The following is a 14025-nucleotide window of genomic DNA, read 5'->3' as shown; positions in this document are numbered from 1 at the left end:
GCAGGTGAGAATGCAGGGTTTACTGGCTGACTCAGGGAGCTAATTATAGCTGCAGCAGCCCCAGCTATCCTGACCCTTTCCTGCCCCTGCTGCCTGGAACAGCCCACTCTCATGGGCCCAGGGCGGCCAGAATGGAGCAACCAGCTGCCATGGTCAGGGCCACAGGGCCCTCAGGGGCCATTCAGTGCGCTTCTCAGAAAGGAAGTCCAAGGAGGGGGAGGAGACACGCCTCCATCCCTCTCCATAACTCTTGGGCCAGCCTTTTAGCTCCACCAGGCATCTCTTTGGGCTGGGGAAGGCGATAAAGGCCACTCCATACCCATGAGGTGTTTCTGGAGGTGAGCTAGGGTCTACCTGCCCGCAGCTCCCTTTTGGTGGGTTGCCCCATCCATCAGGCCTTCAGGCTCCTCCCTAAAGCTCCCAGCCTCAGGGTGCCACACTCCTTGGATGACTCCCCTAAACCTGCTCGCTTTTAGTGAGGGTGGAGGCTGTCTCATTCCCAAACCTCACTCCAGTCCAATGACAACCTGTTCTGCACACTTCCTCCAGGAAGCCTTCCTTTTTGAGGCAGGATTACCAATGGCCTCAAGTTCCATCCTACTTGGCTGGGTTCTTTTAGGAATCCATCCGCTACCTCCACCTCTGTGTCTCTGAGTTCTTCGAGGGTGACTTAAGCTGAGATTGCCCCCCCTTAACCACAGAACTACCCCTCCATGTAATGCTTCCCCTGCCTAGCACATCCTATATGGCTAGGCCCCCTGAACCACCCCTCCTGGCCCCCTGGCCCCTAGTTTCCCCCATTCTCCAGCGGCCTCTGTCCCTCAGGTGGCCATCTCCTCTGTAACCTGAAGCCCCTCCAAGCTCTGCTGCCCCCAGACCAGCCCCAGCTCCTAGGCGGTGTTCGAGGCCAATGATATGGCCCAGGCTGCTCCCAAGCCTTTTGCTGCTAGGGCTCCCATGAGCCTCCCAGGTTCTCCAGCAGCATCGGCTCCTCGCCATCCATGGAATTTATCGACTCCCAGTTTTTTTCCCAGGCTGTCCCTTCTACCCTGATCACCTTCCCTCCACACAGCAGCCTTTAAGGTCTCTCCAAGAGGCCTTCCCTAGTCGCTTTCTAAGGCATATCAGTGTGTCTTCCCAGAGTGCTCAGCATGGAGCCCAGCCCATACCGAGCATCAGTAAAGCAGGTCTGGACCGAGATGCTGCCTCTCCGCCTGGTGGGGGGTGTCCAGGGAAGGGGACTTAGCTACTTCTTCCAGGTAAGAAGGAAGGCCATGGACAGACAGCCACGAGGCTGGCTGTGCTCAGCTTTGGGTGGGTGAGAGAGATGACCATTGTGTTAGCCGTGGTCACCACCTGGGCACTGAGAAATCCGAAACACCAGACAAGCCCACAGCTGTGTTGTTAGAGGGAAGGAGGTGACGAGCTTGCTCGTTTGAGGTCAACCTTCTTTAAGAATAACACTGAACACATGTCTAAGCGGGATGTAGAGAGAGTAGGGCTAGTTCTCAGGGAGTCACTGGAGACTGTGGGCTGCGGTCTTAAGTGAGTGGGGGCTTGGTGGGCTCTACCTGGACACTCTGCTGGGCTCTCCTAGGGCCACAGGAGCAGGGGTGCTGGAGCAGGGAGCAGGGGGAGCTGCGAAAACGCCCTGCCTGTCTTGGAGATGGGTGGGTGGCCTGGGAGAGTGGGAAGAGAGCTTTCCTGTGCCAGCAGGTGTGGGTGGGGCCAGGTGGGGCCACAGAGGGCCCGAAGCTCTCTGAAGTCCCTGGCGTCTCCTGAATCTGCTTGTGTTTCAGCCATGAATGCCCACCCCAAAGAGATGGTGCCCCTTATGGGCAGAAGAGGAGCCATTCCCAGTGGGAACCCTGCAGTTCTGCCAGAGAAGAGGCCAGCGGAGGTCACACCCACCAAGAAGAGGTATGATTAGCAGGCTCAGGGCTGGAGTCTTGCCGTGAGGGTCTCGCAGGGAGCCGTGTCCTCCAGTGAACCTGAAGCTCTGAGCCTCGTCTGGGGTGGCTGATGCCCACCTGGGTATAACTGGGGGATGGTGGCAGACGTCACTGCCCACCCTGGGGGATGAACTGGGATGGTCAGTGTGACTGGCACAGTTAGAGTGGCCTCCCTGGGTGGGGGCAGGAAGGCTCTGGGAGGAGCTGAGGGGTTGCCGAAGCCATGCTCCCTGTCCGTTGAGATGGGGAGTGGAAAGGTGGAGATTCCAGGCAGCCTGCACCCCACTGCCGACATCGTCCACACACCAATGTCTTTCACATCTACCGTGTACCCGACCAGGTTACTCAGGATCTCTGGCCCCACCTGGGTAAGGAGGACGCCAGCAATGGCACCAGCTCAGAGAATGATGGTTAACTGGGATCAGGTCAACCAAGTGCCTGACATGATGCCCGGCACGTGCTAGGTGCTTGTGTTTTTGTTACCTTTGCTGTCGTCGTTGTCATTGTCATTATGCAGGGCCCCTGCAAGCTGGCAGGGCTGTGATGCTTAGCTCTGTCCCCAACCTGGGACATGGAGCCTGCTGGGAGCAGAGGGTCTGATGTCCCACCTTCTATCCCAGAGCTGGCTCCTTGGCAGCTCCCCCTCCTCTCCCCTGACTTGATGCTCCTCAAACCTGAATGCCCCTCCCATCTTCCCAACTGTGCTCCCCTTGGACCTGGGGGCCCCTGGGCTGGCTTGAACCATCTGCTATGCCCCCTGCCCTGTCTTGGGCAGAAGTGAGCTTGGTGCTTCCCTTCTGTCTGCTGGTTTGCGTCATAGTCACCAAGGTGTACTATGTGCTAGGTACGGGTGGGGAGACCAGAACACAAGGAGAAAGAATTCCTACCCCTGCTCACAGTCTGGTGACAAGGACATCAAGGAAAATGCAGGGAGTGCCTGGAGAGAAGGTGACCTAGGTGGGGTGGGTCATTCTGAGCCTGTGGGCAGTCTCAGGTGCTTCCTGGAGGAGGTGATGTTAGAGCGGATATTATTAGGTGGAAAGGAAGGGAAAGGGCATGCCAGGCAGAGGGACCTGAGAGCAGAGGTTCAGGTTGGGACTAGTGAGGAATTCAGTGCAGCTGCCTTGTTGGGTGGGGGGAGGAGTCTTGGGAGGTGAGTCTCATTAGGGCCTGGTCTTGGGGGTCAGAAATTTGGACAGTCCTGAAGGCACTGGAGAGCCATGGAAGGATTTTGTGTGGAAGAGAGAGCATGGTAATGTTAGTAATTTAGAAAGATTACTCTGGGCCATCAGTGTAGAAGATGGATTGGAGACCAGGGGCTGGGAGAGCACGAGGACGCCGCTGGGGAGCCCGGGAACTGGTGTTGCCGTGAGTCAGAGAGCACATCTCAGGGGGCCTGCAGGATTAACGCTGGGAGGGAAAACAGAGGGGCCAAGAGACACTCCTTTTTTCTGGTGGGGGGATCTGGAGGGATGATGGTGCCATCTCTGACGAGCACATCAGAGAAGGACCAAGGTCAGGAAGAACGAGCCAAGTTCGGGTGTGGAATATGGGGTAAGAGGCACCCGAGGGACATCGAGGCCAAAGCTGTGTCCCGGAACACAAGAGAGAAAACTGGGGAGAGGCCAGACTCAGACAGGTGTCGCTGGACTGTGGGGGCAGCTGGGGTCTAGTGGGCTTGTCCAGGTAAGAGCAGGGACATCCCTGAGCTAAGTCTCCGTAGCTCTCCTCCTCCTTCCCCTTCTTCTCTCTGTCAGAGGAGGTCTGGACCTCGGAGGATGAAGGGCAGGGTTTCAGGAACATCCTGTCTGCCCTCGGCAGGACCTGTCAGGCTGACTTCTCTGAGCCCAACCCACTCGTGCTCTGAGCTCCAGGCTCGGTTCTGCCACCAGGAGACCTGGCCCAGCCTACAGCCCTGGTGTGAGGTGTGGACATCTCCCTCAGAACAGGATGGGACTTGAGTCTAGAGAGAAAAAGGAAAGAACAGAAAAAAAAAAGATATCTATAAAGAAAGAGGACAGTACTGACCACTCAGGACATGGACTAAGGACGGAGTGGACGGCATCAAGAAATCTGGAGGTGGGAGAGATTTTTGGACCTGGAAACTTTTTCTGAACCATCATGCCCTTCCCTGTAAGAGGCTGCCACTGTGGCCTCCTTGCTGGGCCTTGGGCCAGGTTGTGCCCAGGGGCAGAGACCAGGAAGATGACGGCTGTGGAGTAGCTGGTCTTGCAGAGCTCGGAGCACCTGAGTACGTCGGGACAGAGCAGGTGGCCGGCAGCCTCCTTCCTAGCCCTGGGAGTTGTTCTTCCTAGTTCAGGAGTTGTTCTTTACCTTCAAAGGGGCAGGGGTGTGGGGAGATGTCATGCTGTCTGCTCACCTGAGGTAACCAGGCCCAGGGGGTGTCCTTTGGTCTGGGCCCAAGGTAGGAGTGAACGAACAGCATCTGGGTAGGTCAGGAGCCAGGAGGTCATGTGGCTGAGACCTCGCCATGTGCTCACCGTGGTGGGTGGGATGCAGCGTGTGCAGTGGCAAACAGGGCAGGCACGGGATGGGCCCGGATCGTCCAGCGGCTGCCCTGCCCCAGGAGTCAGGTCCTTGCCCAACAGTTGGGGCCTCCCAGCTTGGCTGTCACTACCCTCCTCTCCACACCCTGTGCTCGGCCACTGAGGAACACTTCCATCCCCAGGTGTAGTCCTAGCCTTCTTCCTGTAAGAAGGCTTTGTCATGCCGCCCTCTCTGCCTCTAAGGTTTTTCCCAAATAGCAGATCCCCTTCACGATGCAGACCAAATCCCATCCCAAGAGAATCCCAGTCAGTCTTTCCTGAGCCTTGTCCTCAACCGGAAGGAGTTGCCTTGCCTTTGAGCTCCCGTATCCCAGCTTGTCTCCAAAGAGGTGGATGACGTCTGAGCTCTGCTGGACATCTCTGCGACAGGGACCCTGGGCGAGTTGTGTGTGCCCTCCCCGCCCCCCCCAAGTTTCCTATACGGAGCAGATGAGTAGTTTTTGAGTAAGTAGGTGAGTCAATGAAGGAGCAGGCAAGAAAAGCAGAGAAGGAGTGGGTGCTTTGATGAGTCAGCAGCAGGCGGCTCAGCACAGCCCCTCGGCACGAGTAAGGACACTGCACGGGACGATGAGGCAACACTTGCCCCCCCTCGGGCCCCTGCCTTGGCAGATGTTCTCATGGTCTGGCTTCCTGGACCATCCTGAGGCCCCGTGGGCTCTGGGAGGAGGCTCTGAGAAGGTGGAGGAGAGCCAAAGGACTTTCCCTCAGCTTCTTGTGCAAGACTGGGAAGAACAGGGGGTTTAGGAGAGGCGAGAGCTCTGGGCAGCTGAGAGCCACTGGGAGCCACCCAACTTGCCACTGCCTGGCAACATGCATAGTCTAAGGTTGTTCTGGTGTATCTGCTCCTTGGTCCTGTCCACGGAGCTCTCCATCTACCTACCCTATCTACTCAGCCTCCTACTCACTGGCCATCCATCTGCCATCCGTCATCTATTCCTCCATTCATCAACCAACCCATTTGTCCATCCATCATTTCATCATGGCCAGCTCAGAGCACCTGAGCATGACTTTCATGCTATCGCCGCTCCATTATTCACTCATCCACTCTTCTGTCCATCTGTCTGACTAGCCTTTCTTCCTTCCACTCATTTATCTTTCACTCCTCACCCGTCCTCCCACTCATGCACTCAAGGGAGGTCTTCTGAGTGCCAGAACCAGTGCTGGGCTATCAAGGGTAACTCTGGGGAATCAAGGGTGATACAATTGGAGTCCTTGCCATTGAGGAATGCACAACTGAGGGATGGTGTGTTGTCCAGAGTGAGGAAAGCCATGGCCTCACTGCACTGTGTCCAGGTGTGACTCTTGGGGCAGTTCTCACTAACCCACTGGAACAACAGCTCTGGGAGAGGAGGGAATGCTGTCTACTTGTTCATCATTGTATCCCCAGCTCCAGGAGCATGTCCAGCACGCTGGAAGTGCTCAGTAAGTATTTGCTGAGTAAATGCACCACTGAAAAACTTAGACAGGCAGGGTGGGGTGGGGACCAGGGGACTGGACCAACTGCCTTGGGCATAAAGCTGAGAATTTGGTGAATCTCAACTAGGATGTTTTGGAGCTGGGCTGCCAGCACACATGCTTGGAGCCCTGGATCAGACTGCCATAGTCGAGCGGAGACAGCTCGGGCAGCAGTTCTTGAGCACTGCAGGGGTGCAGAGGAGTAGAAGCAGACTGACAGACTGTGATACCCACTTCACTGGGCAGTCCATGAATGGATGATTCTGGAGCTTCACTGGCTCCAAAATATGGACCTTAGGGGTCATCTGGCCCAACTATACTCCTTTCAGGTGAAGACATTTGCTCCAAAGAAGGTAAATGACACCTAGAGTCACACAAGAGACAGACAGAGTTGGACTAGAACCCAGGCTTCGTGTTCCCAGCTAAGGGTTCATTCTTTCTTTTGTCTTCTCTTTTGGAAAAAAGATTTAATTTTAAGTCAGGTCAGAAGGTACCTCTCTCTCTCTCTCTGTTTTTATTATTTTTCCCCCTAAGGTTTAGGCTGTAAGACGTATGTGCTCACCAGAGTGGAGACACAGAGACAGTGAGTGAAAAAGTGAGAAATCACACCCCCCCAGGGGTGATGGCGATGCTGCAATCCCTTCTTCTCCATTCTCCTCTTGGGATTTTGGGCACACACACGCACATGCCTGGTTTTCAAGCCAGGTCTGGGATTTGAACCACACTTGGCCACCTGGGAATCCAGTGCCTTAACCACCATGCCACTCACTGACCCCCAGAAAGCGTCTCTTAATGGACAGCAGAGTGCGGGCCAGCATATCAGCCAATGATGCTCTCCACCCCATTTCCGGTTCATTCTGAGCCTTCCAGGCTTGACTGTGCTTAGAGAAGAGGAGAATTCCTCAGGCCAGTCCCAGGCCTCTCTCCTTCCTGCCCCACCCTGGGAAGTGGCATGATCAGGCAGTCAGGCAGGCGCCTCCCCCAGCAGCCGCCCCTGGAGGGGGAAGCTGGAAGCAGGCCCAGAGCCAAGAGGGGAGCAGAGCTATGCGAGGGTGTTGAACGGTGAGCCTGGACAGCAGGATTCAGGCTCTCAGACCTGCTTGGCCTCTGCTCTGGGTGACGAGCGTGAATGAGCTGCTTCTCCATACTGAGCTCAGCTCCCTCAGTTGTAGAATGGGGCTACAATCTCTTCCCTGTTGTCCCCTCTCCCTGAACTTGATGTGACTGAGACTGCACTTGGGACCTCTTTGTGGCTTTGTGAAGAATCCAGGGGCCATATTGGTGCTCTGGGCCCGAAGAGAAGCAGGCAGCAGGGGTGCGTAGGGAGGCCTCCTCCTGTGCACATGGAGGTGGCCCTCATGGTCAGGAGGCGTGGTCCCTGGCTGGGTCACAGAACTGGCAGTTGTGCTGCAGCAGCTGCGGGGTGGGGGCTTTGCTGCCACAGGGGCCACTCTTGGCCTGATCCTCAGCACCCTACTTGTCCCCAGAATGTACATCTTGGAGTGTGATTGTGATTTCTGAGGACATGCGCATTTGTGTTTGTGGGTGTGTCTGAACCAGGGCAGGGCTGTGTCTGCCAGAGTCACGTCTTGGCTTGTGGCAAGTCTTGCTTCTCATGAGGCAGAGTCTCTCTTTCTCTGGGGCTCAGGCAGGTCCCAGGGCCTGAGGCTCCTGCTTCTCTTCTCCCAGCCCAAGGAGGAAGCTGGTTCTGTCCCCCATCTCCCTGCCCATTGCCCAGAGTGGTTTCTTAGTTTTCCCTTCTTCCTTTTTAATGTAATGTTTTTTATTTTTTCTTTAATTGCCAGAGGGCATAGGCAGTCATCAGGAAAGAGAGAGAGAGAGAGAGAGAGAGAGAGAGAGAGAGAGAGAGAACCTCCCAATGTATGGTCACGCCGCAATCTCTTTCTTCTATTTCTCCATCCCATTATGATTTGGGCATGCACTCACTCATAGGGTTTTCAAGACGCCAGGGCTGGGACTCTAACCCTGTCAGTCATGTGAGATCTGGCTCCCTATGAACTAGAGCTTAACCACTGTGCTGAGGGGCTGGCCTCTTTAAAAATTTTTTTTTAAGCTTATTTATTTAGTTTTCTAGAGAGAGAAGAGAAAGAGAGAGAACCACCAAAAAGGCCCTGATGTGGCCCACTCCAGTCTCAGCCAGCCCCAGATTGCGTCATGCGCGTGCCCAGTGTTCTCAGGGAGGTCTCTGGACTTGGGCGACGTGTGTCAGCTTCACAGAGCTTTGTGTATACTGTTGTCTAGCCCCATAGATTTTCCTTCTTACTGAGGGGTTCTCTATCCCGTTCTTCACTCCCTCCCCACCGCCTGCGGTCCTCCCTGTTCTGGGTTGGCCATTCCCAGCCTGTTTTCTGTTGAGACAAACAGCACAAGCGTGGCTAGAGGCAGCTGTGTGGGGTGGGCAGTGCCAGAGCAGCTGGTGTAGCTGAGGTCCTTTCCTCCCCCTCGGGAATCAGGAAGGACCTTGGGGATCTCAGAGTCTAGAGACCTCTCAGAAGGACCTCACATCAAGTGTGAGGCCTGAGGGGCAGTTGGGTGGCATTGGAGGAACCCAGCCCCTGTTGCCATGTTCCCCATTTTTGATGAGTCCTAGGAGCAGCTGCAGGCAGGGAAATCCCACTCAGATGTTAGGTCACCCTCAGGAGGGATTCTTGGGTTCATCATCCAGAATTCCCAGCTATGCAGTTACCCAGACCGAACTTTGAATCCAGGCTCTGCCACCCACCTGCTGTGTGACCTCAGACAAGTTGTTTACCCGAGTCAGCCATTGCTCATCTGTGAAATGAGGGTGATAAAGGCAGGACCCATCCTCAAGGGCCGCGTGAGTGCTGGGTGAGACCGAGTGGACACAAAGCTGGCCAAGAGTGGGTGCGCAGTGGGGTGGGCACCCTCCATGGCTGGGATGCTGGGCACAGGTGTATGTGCGCGTTTGTGGGGGGGTGTTGTAGGCAGGGTCTTGCTGGGCCACCATCGTCCCACCTCAGCCTCCTGAATGACTGGGACGGAGGCACATGTCACTGTGCCTAGCTTTGACGGTAGGCTGGGAAGCGAACCCAGGCTTGCCATGTGGCCCCAGCCTGCGGAGTAGCAGCATCCAGCGTGTGCTGCTGCAGGTGGGTCTCTGCCCCGGCTCTAATGGCCTTGCTTGGGTTTCCCCTCAGTGCACACTTCTTCCTGGAGATAGAAGGATTCGAGCCCAATCCCACCGTCGCCAAGACCTCTCCCCCCGTCTTCTCCAAGCCCATGGACTCCAACATCCGGCAGTGGTGAGTACTGGCCCCAGGCCCATCCCTCAACTCTGGCAGATGGACAGTGAGGTGTCCTGGGCCATATGGCCTGGCCTGGCTGTGGCATGCTCTTAGTGCCCAGTTTTAAGTCTGTCCCTCCCCTGCCCTCCCCCATGCCTTCAGCGTCTCTGGCAACTGTGATGACATGGACTCCCCTCAGTCTCCTCAGGATGACGTGACAGAGACCCCATCCAATCCCAATAGCCCAAGGTAGGTCTGGCTCTTCCACCTTCTACGTGCCCATCAAGGGATGGTGTCCGAGGGACAGAAGCCTCCATTCCTAGGGGCGTAGAGACAAATGACCGGAGGTCTGGGCCCATGGCTGTGGTGCACAGAACATTTGTGTGTGTGTGTGTGTGTGTGTGTGTGTGGTGGGGAGTGGTGTATCAAATTTTATAAATCATAAAATAATACTCATTCATTACAATTCACTTAAATAACAGTGCAGTTTGCCGAAAAATGAGCACTTTAGCACAGTACCACATATGTAAATTAAAAATACATGCATGCACGGCATCACCATGCATTTCATAAGATCACGTACAAAGGGAGACCTCAATGCATTACCATGGTGACCTGTTTGTTTTTGTTAATTTATTTAAAAATTATTTATTTAATTTTATTAATTATTATTTTAAAATTTGCAGTAGGGCATGAGATCGAGAGAGAGAGAGAGAGAGAGAGAGAGAGAGAGAGAGAGATCGCAAGCTGTCGGTTCTGGAACTTAAACCATGATGGGCCATGTGGGAGTCTAGCACCTTAACTACCACACCACCTCCTGGCTCCTGTTTATTTATTTTTTAAGAAAGTTCATTTATTTACTTCTTCAGAGAAAAAGAGAGAAATAAAACCCCAACAGGGTTTTCATGCCATGACCCACCCCAGCCCCAGCCAGCCACAGATTCATGGGCACATGTGTGCCCGGTGTACTTAGGGAGGCCTCTGATCAGAAACCTGGAACCTTCCTCTGTGGGCCAGCCTTGCAGTGTGTCACATTATACTGCTGTTCCACTGTCTGACCTGTGTTTGTTTTTGTTTTCTGAATTTTTATTTCTCCAGAGAGAGACAGAGAGACAGAGACAGAGAGACAGGTACCCCTGACAGTCGTGCTATGTCATGATTCTCCCCCCCAGCCTCCCATACAGCTAGGATCACAGGGCTGCATGGACGTGCCTGGGATCTGGACCTAGGCCTCCCATGTGGTTCCACCACTGTGCCCTGCTGCTTGGGCCACTGTGGCTGGGCTGCCATGGCTGCCCATCCAGAGTGTGGGGGTAGGGGAGGAGAGATGAAAAAAAATTGGGACAGCAAAAAACACAAAAGTAAAATTTCCCTTCCCTTAATCCCGAATTTGTGAGGTCATCACTATCGGTAGTTAGGCATTTATTCTAGATTGTTCCAGATCATTACTACGAGTGTCCACATATATATTCCAGTGCAACGTGGCCACACATGGATGAGAAGGGGAACCTGACAGAGCCTGGGCCCAGAGCACTATTGCCGGGACTGCAGGCATTGTGACAGGCCCACAAAACATCGGGGGGGGGTGGGGCAGGGCAGCTCCGGGGGGAGGGGGAAGGAGAGAGACTCGGGGCCGAGGGTGCACATATGCTGAGCTGGAAGTATTTTCTGGCCTCAGTGCAAACCTGGCCAAGGAAGAGCAGAGGCGGAAGAAGAAGCGGCTGAAGAAGCGCATCTTTGCTGCGGTGTCCGAGGGCTACGTGGAGGAGCTGGTGGAGCTGCTGGTGGAGCTGCAGGAACTTTGCAAGCGGCGCCGTGGCCTGGACGTGTCTGGTCAGTGCCTGGTCCTGGCTGAAGGTGCAGGGTTTGGAGGCCCTTTTTGGCTTCTGCTGTCCATCTTCCCTCCATTATCCCATGGGTCTGGAGTGTGAGGAGCCTTGAATGCTGGGCTAGAGACTTCGAACTTGACTCTGAGGGCAATGAGGATCAGGGAAGGGTGTTGACTGCCTACCAAGTGGAGGATGAGGATAAAACTGGAGAAGGCCAACGTAAAGGCAGAGTCAGGACTCTGAAGCAGCAGGGCTAGGGAAGGGGGAGCAACTCTGGGGAGATCTTCAGATGGTGGCATTGGCAGGACTTGGCATGGATGTGAGGAAGAGGGAGGGGTCCAGGGCAGTGCCATCGGGTTGGGGTAGCTCAGTGCATGGCACAGCCCTAGGTGTCTTGAGGACCAGGAGCACGGCAGCTTAAGGGGGAGGTGACGGGTCATGAGGTTTCAGGGTGTCAGTACCAAGGTGGGAAGTGGGAAGCCATTCAGTGGCTGAGATTGCCCCCCATCGGGGAGAAGGTGCATGGGACAAAGAACTAAAGGTCTCAGATATAGGAGCACACAGCAGAAGAGATGGAGGAGGGACAGCAGAGATGGGGAGATGGAGGAGGAGAGTGGGGAGTTGTGAGGTCTGGGAGGCCTGCCAGGGCATGTTCCGAGATGGGGAGATGGAGGAGGAGAGTGGGGAGGTGTGAGGTCTGGGAGGCCTGCGGAGGGCATGTTCTGGGGTCTGGAGGGCTGAGGCTGCAGCTGCCACACCCTCCCGAGGCTCCATCCTCTGCTCATGTCTGCAGACTTCCTCATGCACAAGCTGACGGCCTCAGACACGGGGAAGACCTGCCTGATGAAGGCCTTGCTAAACATCAATCCCAACACCAAGGAGATTGTGCGGGTCCTGCTCGCCTTTGCTGAAGAGCACGACATCCTGGACAGGTTCCTCAATGCCGAGTACACAGAGGAGGCCTACGAAGGTATCCTGCCTGCGGTGCAGACAGTAGTTTCTACGGTGGGGTGCAGGGCCACAGGGTCACTGGCAGCCAGGTCGCACAGAGGGAAACCCAGAGCACCTTGGCTGTGCTGGGACATATCGGGCACTCTCTCCTTACACCTCTGAATAAGGTGATGTTTAGATGGCACATGCTGTGAAAATGATAAAAAGGGATGTGCTAGAGGGTGACAGGAGAAGGGCCGCGATAGAGTGGATGGTTGGGGAGAACTTGGACCTGAGGCCTGTGTGATGAGAAGCATCCAGAGCAAGGCAAGGGTAAGAACCTTGAGGTGGGCTGGGCACATTTGAGCACAGGGAAGAAGGCTGCAGGTGAGGTTAGAGAGGGGGCAGCAAGAGGGGATGGTTAGCATCATCATCATCATTGCTATTATCACATTTAACTTTGCTAATGGGTGTGCACACTCACCAGAAAGACAGAGAAACAGAGAGGAGAGGGAGAAAACACCCCCAGTGGGGCTGGGCTTTGTCACGCTGCAATCCCTTCTCCTCCGTCTCTCCAGTATGTTGAGATTTGGGGCACAGATGCACATGCACCTGACATGTTTTCCAAACCGCTGGGGCTGGGATTCAAACTGCATGGTTGACCATTTGGCCCCCTTAACCACTAGGCTAAGGGGCTGGACTTGTTCATCTTTATCATTAACTGTCACATTTGGGTCTCAATTTTGTGACTTCCCTAGTAATTGGGAGAGGACAGGGAGACCAAATTTGAGAGTTTTTCCCTGCCCAGGAGATCCATTGTGAATCATCAGTGACGGTTGACCTCATCTGAGATTCTGAGCCAGTACACAGTCCATTAGGATTTTAGGAGGTGTTCGTGGCAAAAATGATTGGCTCAAGAATAACTGGAAAATGGGGCTAGTTGGTGGTGTGGTGGTTAAGGTGGCTGGATTCCATATGGCTGACTGCATGGTTCAAGTCCTGGACCTGATGGTTTGAAAAACTTACCAGTTGTGTGTGCGTGTATGCCCAAAATCCCAAGGGGAGAATGGAGGAGAAGGGACTGTGGCATGGCCATCGCCTCGGGGGGTTGATTTCTCACTTTCTGTCTCTCTCTGGTGAGAGTACATGCTTTCTAGAAAATTAAACAAACAAATAAAAGATAACAACTGGAAATCATCTTGCTGATATGCCAGAATGTATTAAACATAACAGCTTTTCTCACGTGGGAGTTTTACTTTGGTCATTAGCACTTCCCGTGGAGGAAAGTTATTTTATTATTTGAATTCTGCAGACTTTCAGAAGGTTTTTGTTATATATGAGACAAAGTCCAGGAATGTGACAAACCAGAAGTTAAAAAACAGAGAAGAGGAAACTCCAGGAAGATTCCTGTAACTGAGTGTTGAATCTCGTACTGAGCTCCCTGGTAGCCAAAGCAAAGAGAGAAACTGGATGAACCATAGAATGTTTTCAACCTGTCACTGGGGAGTTCACGGTAGTCCTATAGCCAGGAAGATTCAGACCAGTGCCTCAAATGTGTGTGTCCTAATTGTTCCCCCTTTTCAGTTCACTCTGTGCCCTCCTTTCTCTTCATCAGTATTGCAGTGATGTGACACACTGTCTTTGAAGGCAGGGATGGAGTCTGTTGCCCATAGTTGATGATTCCTTGGTGCTGTCAGGGGCTCACATTAGAGATGCTTAGTATGTATTTTTTGAATGAGTGAATAAATGAAGGTTATTGGTGTCTCTATTAAGGCTTTGCTGTTCTGGCCATTCATTCTTACCTCTCTCTTTTCTCAATCTCCTATCATCCCTTTCTTCTTTCATGAATCTGCCTCTTGCTGGTGGTCTGAAGGGGCTGTGTGTATCCACTCTCTCTGCATGGTGGGTACAGCCACTTCTTTTCTTTTTAAAAAAATATTTATTTAATTTCATTTATTCTTATTGTTCTTAAAAATTTGCTATAGGATGAGAGAGAGAGAGAGAGAGAGAGGGAGAGAGAGAGGGA

At 53.9% G+C, this 14025-nt stretch overlaps 1 protein-coding gene across 2 annotated transcripts in view; it reads left to right on the top strand.

Annotated features, from left to right (window-relative positions):
- The first annotated feature begins 1801 nt into the window (after positions 1–1801).
- Positions 1802–14025, top strand: part of TRPV3 (transient receptor potential cation channel subfamily V member 3) — a 38580-nt gene continuing 26356 nt past the window's right edge. For both annotated transcript variants that reach the window (XM_027767910.1, XM_027767911.1), the window contains exons 1-5: positions 1802–1920; positions 9154–9258; positions 9403–9489; positions 10919–11073; positions 11863–12039. In XM_027767910.1, coding sequence (XP_027623711.1) covers positions 1802–1920; positions 9154–9258; positions 9403–9489; positions 10919–11073; positions 11863–12039 — 643 coding nt within the window. The remainder of the gene's footprint in view (positions 1921–9153; positions 9259–9402; positions 9490–10918; positions 11074–11862; positions 12040–14025) is intronic.

This window comes from Tupaia chinensis, unplaced genomic scaffold (assembly GCF_000334495.1).
Source record: "Tupaia chinensis unplaced genomic scaffold, TupChi_1.0 Scaffold144899_1, whole genome shotgun sequence".
Lineage (NCBI taxonomy): Eukaryota > Metazoa > Chordata > Mammalia > Scandentia > Tupaiidae > Tupaia > Tupaia belangeri.
This window is presented reverse-complemented; position numbering and strand designations above follow the sequence as displayed.